At 27.0% G+C, this 18,667-nt stretch overlaps 1 protein-coding gene across 2 annotated transcripts in view; it reads left to right on the top strand.

Moving 5' to 3' along the window:
• Nucleotides 1-7,380: 7,380 nt before the first annotated feature.
• The window catches only part of LOC107161411 (uncharacterized), a 256,312-nt gene continuing 245,025 nt past the window's right edge, over nt 7,381-18,667 (top strand). Inside the window, exon 1 of one of the 2 annotated variants that reach the window (XM_015507813.2) lies at nt 7,381-7,939. In XM_015507813.2, coding sequence (XP_015363299.2) covers nt 7,712-7,939 — 228 coding nt within the window. In that variant the 5' untranslated portion in view covers nt 7,381-7,711. The remainder of the gene's footprint in view (nt 7,940-18,667) is intronic. The other variant, XM_015507812.2, reaches the window with a different exon arrangement.

The raw sequence follows: 18,667 nt of genomic DNA, 5'->3' as shown, positions 1-18,667 counted from the left end.
GACCAGTGTAATAAGTCAGCAAGAGATATAAAGTTCAAGAATATTATAAAATAAAATAATTATGAATTCTTAATATTGAACTAGATAGATAATTGATACAAAAACAAATGTTTTGATATATCAGCCATTCAAAAATGAACTTAGTTCAATATTTATGGTTATTGATTTTAATTTGCAATTTATTTTTAATTTGTAAAATGAGATTTTTGAGGCATATTGACTGTTGACAATTACTGAATGTTGTGTTAAGAATATAATTTGTAGATTGATATAATATGTACCTAACTCATTTGAAACTATTCTTATTTTCTAATTAAATTATTATTTTGCATCTTTAAATTTAAAAAAAGTAATTATTACTAGATTATACTCCACTATAAGTTCTATAGGTATTTTGTATTATTTAAATACCTTTCTAAATTATGCAAACTTTAGTATAGTAAATACATTATTTTAGGGTCTTTAAGCTGGAAAAAGGTTTTCCCATGGCTGTTTTCATTGGTTTTTTTTTAATTTATCGGTAATAATTTTAATAAAAATGTATTCTAAGTTTTAGCTTTATTATTAAGTTTCTTTAACGTATTAGCAAGTGACAATATAGATTTATTCTATCTAGAATATTAGACAATTATTTGATCTCAATCATTTATGATGGGGTAGGATTTTTAGGCAGAACTACTCGGTAATGTGATGTAATTTTAATAAAGAAGAGCGCCAGAGGCATAATTCTCCTTTAATTCTGCGTTGACTATGTTTTACTCACAAATATTTTTAGAGTTATTTTTTTTCCAATTTCCTTTCAATCGTTTCCAATTCAATGCTAACAAAATTATTTGATGCAATTTTACTATTATTTAATACAATATATGAAATGCTATCCCAAAAATAATGTTACGTTTTGAAAAAATAATTTCCAGTATTTCCTCTTACATTACAAAATTTTAAATGATTTTTTTTTTATAAAATGTCGTTTTTTATGAAAATTTACAATCTATACAATAAATGGTACAATAAGTAAATGTAATTGAAATAATTTAAAGAGGCGGTGAGAGGAAGACAATGAGTAGAAGTTTCACATTAGAAATTTCTACGTGGAGGGTAATTTAGTGAGCGATAGTAAGAAACATGTTGAGTTTCATGTGCGTTGAGAAGATCTCTGGGCCATTCACGTTTGAGGCGTCTGGCTGAGTTGTCCGGAAGAGCGTTGGTATGAAGTTGAGCGATGAATGTATTTGAGTGATGTTCCATATGGGAGTGCAGGCGAAGATAATATTTGATAGCTGTTTGTTTGATGGTGGTGATTTGGAGGTCATTATGTAGATCAAAATTTGTGACTTACCAAGGGGCTTTAGCAATCATGCGAAAGCAGATAGCTTAGAATGATGCTTGTATGGTTCTTGTGTTCGATGGTTTAGCGGTGCCCCAAAGAGCTATTCCGTATGACCAGATAGGTTGTAGTAGGGATTTATAGAGTAATAGACGATTGGAGATGTTCATATTAGATTTCAAGAGGCCTAAGTATGTGCAGGCGGTTACTTAGTTGTTTACGTTTGGTTTTGAGATTTAAAATAATTAAAATTTATTTAATAGTATTAGTTTGATGTTTAAAGTTTAAAATCTTGTAGGACTAAAATAATAAATGTTAAATTAAAAGAAGTGTTGTTTATTCTCTATAAACTATAAAATTAGAGAAATTGTACCAACTTAACTATATTATATTGTTTAATGTATTGTGTTTATACTATGCAATTGAGTTGATAATATGATACATATATTATCTTCGTACATTTTTTAAATTCTTAATAATATACCTTACAAAATATGTAATATATCAATATAATATATATATATATATATATATATATTATATGTATAACGTATTTTTGCACTATATATTTTCAAAAATATTCGCTACAACTTATATTATATCTATTTTTTATTAAATATGGTTTTTCCCTACGTGTAACCAGTAAGCAATAAATCGAGAACCAGAGGGGCGCCAAAGAGGTTGTATCCAACCCTCCTTTGTTTACGATTGTGGGAGAGATAACCGGATGGAGAGACTTGAAATAAGAGGAGAGAGTGTGAGAGAGATTGAAAATGCGCGCACAGTCACATTTTGACGTGGGGTGGAAAATTCGATTTTAATTTAAATTTTGATGGACATGCGAAAGTTATCCTGAGTAGAAAACATGTCAAGATGACATGATGTTACTGTAATATCTATCCCAGGAGGGGCCCTGTAGACAGTGGTCGAACAAGAACAAATCGTGGGGTTCTTTGTTGTGGGTTTTGGACAGACGACAGTGAGACATGCCTCTCGATGTATAAGCAACATTCATTTTTATAGTTTTCCCTATAGGCATCTCTTACACTCGTATATACGTAGGTACCTAAACAACAGTCGTGCATAAACGTTTTTACTTCAGAGTGCAGCGTCGGTGGACAAAGACTTATAAAATGGCGTAAACGATTCTCATTTTGATTGCTTAACGAAGAAGAAACTTTCGCCTGATCATTTTATTCTTAAGATTTGCATAATACTGCCGTTTGCTAAAGGGTGAATGATAATCAAAGGTCGTCGTCAGCCTTTAATTATGAAACGGAACGCAAAGGAATGGCGGTAGGCGGTAGAATATCCGATGAATTATGATCCTTGGGATAGTCATTAATAGGCATGCTTTACGGAATACACACGATGGAAAATGCCGCACTTGTCTTTCGTAACTTTCGCTAAGAGAACGAATTCTCTCTCATACTCTTTGCTCTTTTAATTTTATGTACATGTTATGATTAACTTACTAGAATAATATACGAGCTCTGAAATTAGGTTATTTGATTAAAATTATTATGCCACGGTGTTACATTCAAACATCTAAACAGGTACGAGTATTAAGCATATTTGTAACAAAAACAATTATTTTATAATAAAAATATAGGTAAGAACATTAATTCAAATTATGTATAAGTATACATGCCTAATATTTAGAATGTTAAATAAATTAAGAGTTAAAAAAAACATTTGTTGCTGTTAATATACAATTATTTCATTTTAATGTAAATATTAATAAGTACAATTAATATTGTATCGTTGAAAATACATTAATAATCAAAACACATTATTAGTTAGGATATATATTTTTATTATTAACAAGCTTTTTTTATTATTTACAATTTTGGAATAAAGTATTATAAAGAGATTAACTTTTTAAATTGTATACGATTAATTTCTGTTGTATATATCATGAAAAATGGGTTAGAACAATTTTAATTCGTATTTATGTATTTACATTATTTAACGACTTAGTTTATCAATATGCAACATTACCTATTCATCTTAGTTATTACGTAAATATATGACTTCTTGAATACATAAAAGAATAATAATCAAAATATCTTTATCATTGATAAATTATCAATTTATATGCAGTAGGTATCTATTTCAAATTTTTCATTTAAAAACGGTGTACCTAAAATAAAAAATAAATTTGATCTTTTAAATGTATTTTTACATTATTTTAGTAAAGATATAGTATCTAAATTTTAAATTTCAAATTTAAGCAAACCTAAATACACACAAGGCTACTTATACTTACAATTTGAAAAAAAATATATATACATTGATGTGTTATTTTAGTTAAAATATTTAAAATAAACAAATATTTGTAGAATATTGAAGGTAATTGGATATTAAATAAGTTAATATTTAAACTATAATACAAATAAAAAATATAAATATTTGTGTATAATTGATATTGTATACGAATACAGCAAGTGTCGTTAAAATGTCAAAATGTATTAATAATAATTGTAATAGCTGACCTAACCTATATAATAATATTATTAAACAATAAAATGTATCGCAAAATTGGTTTTTGCAAGTGCAAAATATAATATATAGTTAGTATAATTTATTTAATTTAATTTGTATTTGTCCACCTCTGTATACAAGCATATTTTTTTTGTTCTATGTATCTTCGTTATAACTCTCTTACAGTTCATCATGGTACATTAACGCTTCAAATGAGGGACGTTGCCGCCGCCTACCAACCTCGGAGAACTAATTTATACGTTTCATACAGGATATGGGCAAGTCTAAAGTGTATAAGAAATATCATAAATCACAATTCTAGTGCAAGACGTCTGGCAATATATACGTCATATTTCTGAAAATAATATAAGATAACGGATGTGCATTTTTTGCACTGTAAACATTTTATGACAAACATTTATAGGGTAGTGTGCAGTTAATTATTATCAATTTTACTAATTAAATGTATGCACATTACAATTTGAAATCGTTTAATATTAAAGCAATATGTACTTAAAATTACTATATATACATTCTTTATGCAATTGCGTTATGGTATATAAATAATATAATTAATATAGCTGTGTAGGTATTTATATATTATTGAACAATTTATTTATTTTTAAAAATACAGTGGTATAGATTGGCAATACAAAGTTAAATTTCTATTAACTCGAGTACTTGACAAATAAAACATAATATATTGGGTTTACAAACTAACTCATAGGTATAGGCTTTTGAATTACTATTGCAAAATATACCTATAATTATATATTTATATAATTGTTAACGATACGTTATCAGCATCTTTAATGTTATTTATAAAATGCATTATATTAAATTATTTTATGGGTATCTCAGGTATCTGGTGTTGTACTATCAAAGTATCTGGCATTTTATTATATCTATGTAAATGTAACAATGTATAGGTATAATATATTAACTAATACTAATAATAGCGTAGAAATTATTTGTGATTTTCACAATTTGGTAAATTTTTATAGAGATAAAAAACATACGTCTTTTTCACCAACAATAAAAAAGCACACGTCAATAAAATTATAATAGTTATTGATTTTGAAAATCAAATAGGTATTATTTACCAAAATATCTTTAACGTATTATAACAAAATTATATGGTTTTCAAACCCGGTTAAACATATTTTGTATTTTGATATAACGAACCAATTATAGATTGTGATATCTTCACTCAATCGACTCTGTAAGGATTATCGTATATTATACCTACGTAATTAATAAAATTATACATAGATATCATTATATATTTGGTAATATACATGATGATGAGCACAATACGTAATAATTTCAAGCGTATATTATATTAGAATAATAATAAGTAATAACATATGTAGTAAGTAGTAAGTATATCATGTAATATGCAATATATGCATATACTACTAAAATATTACTAAATACTACCTACATAAGGTTATCTGATTGAAATGGTTCATTTCTAAAAAGTCACGTTAGGTACATTCTGAGAACGTTTTTGCAAATTATGTAGTAGGATTAAATCTCTAGTGTAAAATGAATTTTATTATTTTTAATAAGCAAAATATGACTGTATCCAGCATCCATTATATTAAAAACATAGTACTATAGCAGGATAAAAGAATGAAGAAAAGAAATTGAATATTTTTTGTAATATTTTCCATGAATGTATTATTATAGTAATATAATATAAACCGTATACAATTCATACAAATTCCTGTTTATTCCAGTTAGAATAAATAAAATTTCAGCTTTATGTATTTATTTATGTATAGTTAATTAATCAAGATACATAACTACTAATAATGTTATATTGTGTACTGATAAAGTGATAAATTATAAAAAAGAGCTGATAAGTATTAATTTATTTTCAAAAAATATATTTTAATTTTTATTCAACTTGAAACTGTTCGGTATCTACTAGAATGTTGTAGTCTACCATACTATTAATTATTAAATAATTTGGTTTTTAAATTTCATGAATTTATTATCTAATAACATGTAACTAGGAAAATAATTAAAAATAGAAGTAAATTGTCTATGAAGTTTATTTTACCTGTAGGTAAACATTTTAAGGCGAGAAATGTTTTTATATAATTAATGACAATCACACTGTTTTCATTTATTATTTATTGATTTAATAGATATAATTCTTATTTATTATTTAAATTGCATAAAAAAATATATAATTGTTACTATATAGAATTATGCAAAAAAAGAACTTACTAAAATTTAACTACATTAATTAAAATTATATTTTATTAATTTTCTGATCAATACAAAATTGTGTGTTTTACGTTATTTAAATGACAATATTATTATTTACATCGGAGTTTCATAATAATTTTACATTAATCAATTATTTGTTTTAATTTTTGTTGCATATGAACAATGAACAATTGATACCTACTGCATCTTGTGCAAGTAGTATATATTAAGTAGATAAAATGTAAATTATTCTTGAGTTCAAGTTTCCCTTTTTACTTTAATGTTTTCAAACTTGAATATAATAATATCAAAGCAAATGCTCTTAAAAACTATAGCCTATAGGTAAACAAACTTAATCTTTTTGTACAGAATATCATCTGAATAAATATATTTGTGAGCTCGTGTTACTCAGGAATGTCTGTATATTTATACTTAATCTTGTTTTTGAAATTAATGCAAAGGTTACAATGGTTACATACAAATTGTACAAAACATTATACATTTACATTGGTAGGTACCACTATGGCTGGCGCGAGGCGGAAAGTATCAATAATATTATTAAGCCCGTTCATCTTCTAAAATGTATAATACTATTAATACTATACTATGATTACTGCTTTTCGTTAGTTTATATAATAACTGCGCACATATATAGGTCTGATGTAATATATTATGTGTATGATTACTATGGTATTACCTAAATGGCATAGAAAAACACTAATTGCCCGACAGAACCGAAAACAATACAGTTAGGTATCGGTATTGTATCAATGACAATGACAATTAAATTGCATTCAACGCTAAAATTAAAGGAGTCGCGTAGCCATATACATAATACGTGGTCTGTCAATACAATGGGATGGGTATATAATAATAATAATGCTGTGTAGTTACAGCTCAAAAATGTCTAGCTAAATCGCGCGCCAAATTTTTACACTGTCAACTGGGGATTGATCGGATTTTAAGCGGTCATAGTTGGCGAAAAATAAGGGAAAAATGTACCTTATGTCTCCCGGGTCCCGAACAGCGTAGTATCAACACCACAGGGACCGAGTAGTGCGTTTTGATAAATAACCCAATTTTCCCTCTTATGGCAGCTATTAATTAATGGATTAGGCCGCCGGTAATAACTCAACGAGAGTCTCTCGGCCCTACCGCGTCCCGATATATGTATATGGTAAGAAGATTTTTTTGTTTTTTGTTTTTTTTTTCTGCCATACACAATAGCGTCGCGCCACCGTGTCGTCGGCGACCGCGAGGAGCGCCCATCGCCATGCGTTCCGTGTAGTTGGAGGTTATGATGTTTCGGGCCGGAAAGGGATCGCGACTAAACCACGGCATTTCCGCGCGCGTCACCGGCAGCCGCGTACGTCCGCATCGCGATATTGAGCGTCCGGCGAAAGTTCGCGTTTTTCATCTCGACAGTAGTTTTGTTCGCTTCGTGTATTATTGTGTGTTACTTCTAAAATATATAAATTTGTTTTTTTTCCGGTTTTGACACGTATGTTATAAGAGTGTTTATAATAATATTGTAGTGATTTAAAGTGTTAAAAAAAATCGTAGAGAGTTTTAATCGTGTGGTTTATTCACGTGCACGCGCGCGCGTGTGTGTGTGAGTGTGTGTTTGTGTGGACATTTGAGTGTGTTTTTTTTCGAATTTGGTTAAATTTTTTTCTTGAAATGACGGACAGCAGCTATAATTCACCTGCCAGGAGTTACGGTTCACCTGCTAGGAGCTTAAAAATGTTAGACAGGGTATACGGTTCTCCAGCTCGGTCATATTGTGGTGATCATTCTTCCGCAACCGAGTCTGAAGGCGAAGAAACGCTGGAGTTATTAACTGAAATACCGAGTTCGCCGGATCTAACAATTTTAGATGGTTGGCTAAAATTCAGGGACAACAAGAAAGTAAGTATATGTGATGAGCTATTATTACGCTGTTATTAAGGGCCAATGACGTAATTACGTCGTGGACACGACGAATCAACTTTTGTACCCCTTTATTCTATTTAGCAAAGGTAGATGCTATGTTTTTGCACCTGCTTAAATCAGCTGAAGGTGAACTCTAATCGTGTTAATGATTCGTTGTTCTGTTGAATTTTTTGATAAAAAAGAACAACAGAACAAATAGTGCAAATAGTAAATATCATAGACTATAACAGACTAAATTGTAATAAAATAAAATAGTAAATATTGTATTTTATACGCATATAATAAAGTAGGTATATATGTATAGTATAAGTGTTCAAAATAAAAAATAAATAAACGTCGAGTTGTTTTGGATATGACTTAATTTGTCTTTAATACGAGTCTTTTATGATATCTATAAAATTTAAATATCTATAATACTCGTATATAAAACACATTCATATCGTATTCAAAGTTTCATTTTTTTTTTCACAAAACGTTATGGTTTAAAATTGTTCTAATATAATTTAAACAATAAAAACTAATGACTGCAAGTATATTTTTATATTAAATCAACAAATGATTTTAATTGAAGCTCAAATTATCTAAATTTGATTAAAAAAAGATTTTGTATTAAAATTTCTAACGATTGTTTTTAGCTATGCTGTAATGGTGTATGAAATTCAACAGCATGTTTACGTTTTTCAACATATGTTTATAAAGTACTGTTCGTGTTTAGTTTCCAATCTAAAAAGGTGTTGTATTAAACTTTGAGCTCTTTTATGGCTCAAAATATATCCACCAAAGAAAAGTGCGTGCATTATTTTTATGGCTCGTTTTACACCGATAAAGAGCTTCACTCTGAATCTAAAAATTATTGTGAATTAATACTATTTTAAAGGTTTACTGTATAAAATCCGAAAAAATAATATTTTAGAACAAGAATTTCAATAGGTTTTCAAAAATATGGGGCTTTAAAAATGAAAAAAATGGTTTGTATAAAAGCTATGAATAATCTATTGGTATTATAAAGATGCATATTGCATATCACATGTTGTAAAATAACGGTAAAAAAATGTTATAAAAAACATTTCCGAAGGTCTATACATTATGGACAGATGTAAATAAAATATCTTGCAATACATTGATAAATATTTTTAAAAGAGTTTTAAAGTTTAATTTTACTTAGATAACCTTATATCCGAAGCTATTTTTATGATATATGTCTTTAAACTAATAAAATTTACTGAAAACAATACTTGAACATAAAAAAGTTTTAAATACTTATAATATTTATAATATTGGCTAAAAAAATAATTATAAGTGTAGTCTATAAACACTGAAGTTTATTTAAGTAATTTAAATTATTGTTTTATTATACCAACAATCAACATCTAAAAATATTTATGAATATTTTATGGAGTTAATTTTATTTTTAAAGTAGGTAAGTACCTATAAAATTAAATCACAATATAATTCGAATATTATGAATTAATTTATTCAAAATACATTAAATATCTATATGGTTGTATGTATTTTGTATTTACTGCTTATGATTTACCTTCATATTCTTATTTACATATTTTATAATTTAAGCTTTAAGGTGTTATTTTAACGAACATGTGAAGTTTAAGCTAGTACCAATAAATTTTGCATTGAATTAGGAAGTTATTGATTTTTGAAAGGCAAGATTAGGAAGCCAAAGATAATTGTTTGATCATTAAATAACTTTAAAAATATTATTCAAGCTTGTATCCAGATGGAAAATTGGTCATAAATTTTAATTTTATTACGGTATCTTACAAATTTCCCAGGAGTTTTATCGAAAATCATTTTGAAATAAAAAAACAGAAAAATTACCTTGAAAAATATAACATATTTTTAGGTAGGTAATCTGATCCTCGCTATGAATTGTTTTAGAAGTTATTTCAATCTCATTGATTTATAATTTTTTCAATTTAAAAGACGGTCAGTATAGTCATCTCAAATTTCAGCATATTTTATATTATATTATAAAATATATATTTTTTTTTCATCTCCTATTATTTTTTGTTAATCTCACGATAGTAGAAAATAATTTTCCTATTTGAATAAGGATGTAAAAACTGAAAAACTGAGTACTAAATAATGTTTAGAGAATGCGTAATAGAGTATTAGTTATACATGTATATTTATGTTTAAAGTTAACGCGTTAAATTAATTTTTTTTTAAATTTAAATTATCTTAAAATTTTCTAGTAACTGGTGAGATAAGAATTTATTCATTAAGATATTATAACTTTCATGAGAACTGTTCGCAAATTGTCAAACCATCCGACGTTATTTATATTGATCAATATTTAAGCTGATGACAACAAATTTTCTTGACAGTGTTTATTTTTTCGTCTTTTCTCAGTCAACAATGGTAATAATAATAAATATCCCGAAGGTAATCCACAAACGGTTTTTATGTAAGTACGTATCGTCTTGTTTAGCTGGGACATAATAAGAAAGATCTCCTCGTTCTCTTTTTCCAGTTATGTACACAAAGTTACTCACAGTATTAGTTTCCATCGGTTTAGATGCGTGCACAAGCAAACAAAACGATTTGTCCTACGTAAATTTTGAGTAAACAAGGGGTCAAAAAGTAACCAATTAATTTGGAATAAATCTTAGAGTTAATATGTATAACATTATATTGAATAATGCAATAGTATAATATATTATAAATAATGACACTTTTATGACGTTATAAATTATTTTAACTTTTTTGAACAATGCTACTTTATACTTGTAAATAGCTGTTTATAAATTGTATGAAATCTCTTACCAAGATCATCCATTTAAAGATAATGCAATGTAATGATATAATGTGCTAATTCAATAAAAATTTGATAATAAATAAGTTTTATATGAACAACAATCTCAATTAGTTTGGTTGATTTATGCATTATGTTTATTTATCCAATTATATTATTCATTTGTCTTTAATGTTTTTTTTTTTTTTTAGTGAAAATATTAAATAAATTGTATAAATAACTTTTGACAAAAATGAAATTTAACAACTTGTCGTGTAATTAAAAATAATTGTTTAATTTATGTAAGATGGAGATTCAAACTATTTTTAAGAATATTTAAACACATTTTAAAATTAATTATTAGTTAATCAGACATTTTATTTTTGTATTTTGCTGACAATTAATGAGTTTGATCGATTTTTGTTGGCAAAAAACGTTAGCTACAGTAGATTCATTTTTTTGAATATTCATTCTATTGAATACAATGTATGCAAACAAATTGCTGAATAATAATGATTTTTTTTTAAAACGCTCGGTGATGGGTTATAAGTTTTAATATTTTATCGGTCCTTGAACAATCCTTTTTTTCATCACAAAATGTAAATTTTTATATAGTGCAATATAACTTTAAGTGTCTAATGGTCGAGGAAACATTAGTCATCAAATCTTATGCAGTACATCTCTGTTTTGTGAGCATTACAATGAATATTATGATTTTTCCATTTGTGCGATATTGTATTCAATATTTAGTTGGCACCCGTATATAAAATTATACACTGGTATCATACTTGTAATAATATATATTTTCCTACAAATATTTTTATGGGATGGTTTCAATATTTCATTAGTTGATATATCCATCATACTAGGTGTATCTATAGAAAACATTCAAATTAAAAAAAAAAAATTGAAATCAGCTGGTAAAAATCCATTTGGTTGTAAAACCCAAACAATATAATATTTGCACGAACGCATGATTTTTTTTTAAGGATTTACGCATAGGCTTTTTTTCTTTGTGGTTTGTGCATTACAAAAAAAAAATATATATATATTTTCACGGCGTTCGAACAAAAATAGTATGGGATTGGTGAATATATTTTCTATACAAAAGATATGCTTGTATAAATCAGAGTAGGTATTTATATATTATTATCAAACACTCAGACACTCTTATGTGTTAAAGTTAAAACGTGATTCAGTTGAAACAAATTATAAAACCCTATGTAATAAAATCAATCTAAGTATGAATTAAATAAAAACACTTTTCATTTTAAACAATAATATGTTATGCGTATTGTTATCATTTTTAATATTTTGAATTAAAAAAAATATAATTATAGGATCACCAACACATTATGTTGTACTACTTTTTAACTATATAAGTATTCATTATATAACGGATATAAGTTATAATTTAGTAAATCAGTCATCGATCACTGTATTTCTGTATATAATTTTATTGTATATAATATATGATTAAACTGATCGATCTAACTAGATTGATTAATGTTTCTCAAACGAATATAGTGAAATGATAAGATATCAAAAGGTAATGTTCATAATCAATATTTTAATGACAATATTAAAAACTGTTTGGACACTAAAAAATTATACACACTCAAAAGATTCGAAAACGTTTATTTATATTTTTGTAAGATTCGTATTTTTTTTTTTTACCTAAAAGGAATAAAATGTAAAAAAGAAGAGGTTTTACAGGCCCATAAAAATGGTAGCTGTAAAATAAAAATAACGATTTTGCATGCTATTGTTTTTTTTTTTAAATAACACTATCGACAAAAGTCCAAAAACCCTCCATTTACCTACTATGAAAAATATTGACAAAAGACAGTTTAAATTATTACTCAAACAACAATGGAATATTAAATGTATAAAATAAGAATATTATTATAACCTATTAATCAGGAAATGACTGGTGAATTATAATTTATATCATTATATTTTGGAGCTTGAAAACTTCACATAAGCTTTTGAATATTATAGTAATTACAACTAACTACTTAAGATATAATTATAATAATATAACTATATAGTTATACTTATAGTACCTATAACTAATACATCATAATATTAAAATTGTATGAGTATCTAAGTATTAGGTACAGAATAGTTTTAATAAAATAATTATCGGGATTTAAATTAAATTTGATTTTAACAAATGCAAAAGTTATATAATGTTCGTAGACGGTAGTTATATTATGTAATGATATACCAACCTATTAATATAATCATATATATTTAGGTGTCTGAAGGTCTATTAATTTTTACTAAACAACAGATTTTATGCATCTATGATAGGTGAACAGGTAGAATGACAGGTAATTACATTATTTTATATCGTAGTTTTACGTGTTTAAACTTTCAGAAACGCATTAATCGTGAAAATATATGTCTACGATGTGAAAATCGATTTGCTGTCATGTTGGAAATTTTAATATCCGGATTATGTACGAAATTCCTCAAAATCGACATAATCATAAAATATAGATAATTATAATTGTATTTAATTTATTATTATATAAACTATTATTTATTAAGTCTATGACATGTCGCTTTCAGGATTAAATAGGGTAACTCCATTATAAACATTCAATATGTACAAACAATTTACAATATATTACCCTACATTGGCTACATTAATAAACAAATTTAGCCTATAATATTCTATCTACACGTTAAATATATATTTATATCTGATATTACAAAATAGATAAGACATGGTACAAACACGAATATGTAGAGGTACAAAATCAGGGTATCAAGGCATCAAGATTATAAATTATCTAATAAATAATAAAAACAAATATTGGTTGCATGTCAATTCCACTGGTGTTTTTTGACCTGTACAAATAAAAGTAAGTCTTACCGATACTAAATTAATATAAATTCATCCGATAAAATAAAAAAAATAAAATTCAAATATTAAATCACAGTAAGAAATAAATAAATCAAAATTATTTGTGCCCATAACTATGTTTTTTTTTTTTTTTTTTATTTAAAATTAAGCCGCAACAACAAAGATTATTGGCTGAAGTTAAATTTAACATATGGTGATAAAAGGAGGGATATTTATACAATTCAAGCTTGGGGTGTGAAGGTGTGTTTAGATTAGGTTATATAATTTAGATAATTTTAAAAAGGTAAATATCTTCTGAGTGTTGTCGGGATCAGGACCAAGAGCTTCGTAGAGATTGTCAGCTAGTTTGAGGTTGACTCTAACATCGTTGTGTTCACGGCAGAAGCATATGATGTGTTTGACTGAAGGTGTTTCGCCGCATGAGAGACAAGGTTCGGGATCCGTTTTGGACATTAGGTGTTTGTGGGTTAACCATGTGTGACCGATTCTAAGTCTATTAAGAATTACTTCTTGACGCCTGGTAAGTGGAGTGGTTGGCCATGGGAGAATGCTGGGTTGACCAGGAGTGTTGCCAATTTTTTAGAATGTGATCAGTAATAAAGTGTTTTGAGTCTTGCAGAGTATGTGAGCCGATGATTAGAGAGTGAGGAGATGAGATGGACTGTTTGGCATATGTGTCTGCTATCTCGTTTCCAGGTATGCCTATATAACTAGGTATCCATATCATGGAGATAGTCTGTGCGTTGTTTTGGAGAAATGATATCTGGTTCTGGATTTTTTGTGAAATGCTATTAGGTTGGAAGTAATTTTGGATGCTTGTAAGTGTACTAAGGGAGTCGCTTAGTATAATGGATTTGTTTATTGAGTCCTGTTTTATAATATCTAATGTATGGGAGATAGCCAAGGCTTCGGCCGTGTATATTAAAAAATAGTCAGGGAGCTTGAGCATTCGTCTGGTTTCACCGAATGTAACTGCAGCGCCTACGCCGGCGTCTGTTTTGGATCCATCCGTGAAGAAGAATATGTGGTCTTGGTATCCTTCATAACTATGTTTTATAGGTATATTTTGGCGAATGTACTACTCCGCTCAATGTGCATTATTATAACAAAATGTCAACTTTACAAATGGATTACTCTTATGATCTAACAATTAAAAACATCAAACATTTAAGCAATAAAAGTTATAAGTCTATGATATTTAAAAAGCTTTTTATTTAAGTTTAGTCTAACATCGGGGAAAAAAATGAGTGTCTGAATTTAAAAATAACGATGGTTAAATATAATATTGTTGCTAATTTGGTGAAGTATACATTAATTTTACATGTAGAAAATTAGTTAAAGTGGAATTTATACGTTTTTCACAGGTTATAATAAATAGGAATTTACATATATTAAAGATACATTCAGTGGAATTTATAATCGCCCTAAATAATACGTACCTACTTATTAGTACCTAAATATAATTAAATAATATATTGATTAATTTATTTTAAAAATTAAAATCAAACCTACAAAATATAATATTTATCGGTAAGTACTTGTTGAATAATCTAATTTATCCTTATTTATTTTAATTTATTATACATTAATCATGTATTATAAACTTGAAATTAAGTTTTCAAGCATAATATAAGTTATGTATAGCACTATAAAAAAATATTTTTATTATTATTTTTATTGTGATAAAATGTTCTATATCTATTTTCAATTTTTGACAGGATCTTTTTCCTTGGGTTAAGTATGCCATTTGCGATCAATGTCTTCTTGTGACACTTGATGACCTTTTATTAGGTTGCACTTGACCTTACTCACTTAGATACCTACATTGGCTACACTCTCGATTATACCGGAACTCACTCTTAGGAAATCTTTTGTTGTATTTCACTTTATATTGATGGTAATTTTAGGGTTGATTTTTTTATATAAATTATTATTATTTCATATGACTGTTGTGTTATGTAAATGTATGTATTCCAGTAGATAGTCAATAATTTAGCATCTTTTAAAAGTAAAATTAATAAATGACTATCTAAATGGAAATTGAATTTTTTGAAAAGAAATCATAATTTTGGTTGTTATAATGTTTTTTTGTAATATTTTAACTTTATAGTTTAAAAACATAACGATTTAGGAAAACTAAAATGTAAATAAAATACTGCGGCTAAAAAAATAAAAAAATGTCAATAAGAAATGAAAGATTAACCATATATAATTATCTAGAATATTTATCTATAAAATAATGTGTATATTATTAATAAGAATTATTATTAAAAAATTTGATATCTTTTAAGAGATGTTTTTCAATACTTACCATAACAAATTAACTGAAAATATTTGAAATGTAAATGCATAATTTTCATATTTTTTAATCTGTAGTGTAAAGAGTCCAAGAGGTTATGTGAAACTACTGATAAAATTGGAAAATGGCATATACCATTTTCTAACCATAATTTTGAGTTTTATATTCCTTACATCATGCGATATTATTGGTAATCTGAAATTAAACTTTTACAAAACTATAGTGTCAGACTGTCAGCCGGTAGTAATGTTGACTAGGTATATAATCTGTAAAGTAGACGTGTGTCAACACGTGTGGAATGAAAATTTTTCGTCAAGATTATTAACTTTGACTAAGTTTATTTTTGTATAATTAGTTCATGATTAGTTTTCGATATAATTTGGTTGATTCATGGTATTAGTCAAATAGATCTTTCCACTTTATTCCACAAGGCCTGTTCGTGATGGCATCGTCGTAATCATTATGGTTTTTGTTATAAGAGTAGTTGTTATAATTCACAGTGTTCAAAATTATTTTTTTTTTTAAATTAAGAAATTTATAATATTAGGCAGATAGGTTGGTAGAGATTGTTGTTAACTATACATATTATGTAGTAATGTGGCGTTTATCGTGTCAATATATACTCAATATGTATCTATAACAGGTACCTACTCAATAATATTATAAAGAGGTGTGTATGGAATAATTTTTGCTGTGAATCATTTTATCGTCGGATGGTAAATTTTTCATTTTTATATCACATCACGACTGGTAATATATACACATTCGTAGTGTTGTTCGTTCTCATAATCATACATCAGCGTGTGTGAAGCGTTGAAGCGTAATATCAAAATAATATAATAGTCACACGTTTGAGTGCATAATAATATTATTATGCAGACCATCACCACGATGGCCATCGTTATTTTTTCGGACGAAAAAAATTCTTTCGGGTGGACTACGGCGGCAACTCCTGCGCGAGGGTTGCTGCCAATAATACAACCGCGGCGTTGCTCGTTCATTGTCGTTTACCGATTTCTCCCGCACCCACTCGAGTTTGGCGGGTGGTGTACGGCACCGGAATCTCGCGGGGTGTGGTTGACGCGTATTAGATGGGTTGTAACGATGACACAGTCGGCGGCGGCATAGGGTTCGAATTATAAATACCCGTACATATATGAGCCGTTATTGTAGTTACGGTTGTCATTTCAGGCATAATATTGTTATTATGTAATACGACAATAATAGGTGTATTATATAATGCCATAATATGCATATTGTAAACTTGAATTTATATTTTCAAACATAATAATATAATAAAATATGTAAATTATTTTTATTGTGATAAAAAGTACCATATAGGTACACTTTATTTTATTCTATAAGCTATATATATTGAACGGTAAACTGTGTCGTGAGGGTAAAGCAACTCACAGAGTGAGCAGTCCACTATATTTGTATAATTATATAAATAAAGTTGTGTATACATATATTCTCAACTTTTGACAGAACCTTTTTCCTTGGATTAAATATTCCATTTACAACGAAAACATGATACAACGAACATAATATCTTAATAATATGTAATATGTATATACTACATAAAAACAAGAAATTTATATAAGTAATCAATGCAATTATTATTTTATTTTTTTTTAAAACGTTTATATATTATTTAGTTGTGTAGTTGTATGCCATTTATCGTTATCGTGACATTTTTCGGTTTAGTATTTTTTGATGTATACCTCTCAAACATATTAATTTCAATACATTTGTTTTGCTCATTCTGCACCTATCTCTCGGCCTAGTGTGTATCTAATATAGTCTGCAAGTATCGAAATATTTAATTAGGGTTATTTATCAATGAACATCTATTCATTAAATAGGTATAAATCCAAATATTTGCGGTGTTTTTAAAAGTTTTTTTTGTAAATTATAATTAAATATCATGTAATATTTTATTTCACCCAAATTGTTTTAAATAACAAACTTAAACTATCCAATTGAACTACACATACTTAGATACCACGCTAATTATTTTTCTAATAATAATAACGATAAATAAAAATAAAAATGTATGTATTTAAATGAATTAAGTTTATTTTGTTAATACTTCATAGTTGGATGGTTAAGCAGATAATACTATTATGAGATACAATTCTTGTACGAAATAATGAATGCACGATAATCCACTAAAAAAATTAAATTTTTAGATTTAAAGAACTATCCAGTGTAAAGTATATGCATAATAAAGAGGTCATTAACCATTGATGATAAAAATAAAATTTCAAATTTTTTTAATATCATCCCCCTTTTTTTATATTTTTTATTTATAAAGTTTTCCTGACAATTGGTCATCTAAACTTAAGGCTAAAAGAATCATATCATCCCCTGAAACAGTGTATAGACATACAAAAATGTTCTTCTGAATTAATTAGAAAAAGTTAACACGTATCTAATTTAACTTTGAACTATTATTATTTTTTTAAATTTTTGTACATGTTTCGTGTGCCACTGGCTGTATAGAAATTCGTTAAAAATACTAAATTAAATACAATTAAACTAACGATAACTTCTGTAATAAAATTTTCTTTAATATCTTCAAACTATATTTTATAAGGTGTATACCTCAATAATGTGTAAAGAAACCGCTTTTTTTTGTATTAGGTACCTTGACTATTTATTAAGCTTGGACATTAATCAAAATATTTAACTTATTGTAGGTATTCAATTATATCACATTTGTATAAAACATGTACAATTAATTTTTAATCAATAAAATATATTTATTATTCATAA

This window comes from Diuraphis noxia, unplaced genomic scaffold (assembly GCF_037042655.1).
Source record: "Diuraphis noxia isolate RWA-SAM2 unplaced genomic scaffold, SU_Dnox_SAM2 contig0002, whole genome shotgun sequence".
NCBI classification, from domain to species: Eukaryota; Metazoa; Arthropoda; class Insecta; order Hemiptera; family Aphididae; genus Diuraphis; species Diuraphis noxia.
This window is presented reverse-complemented; position numbering and strand designations above follow the sequence as displayed.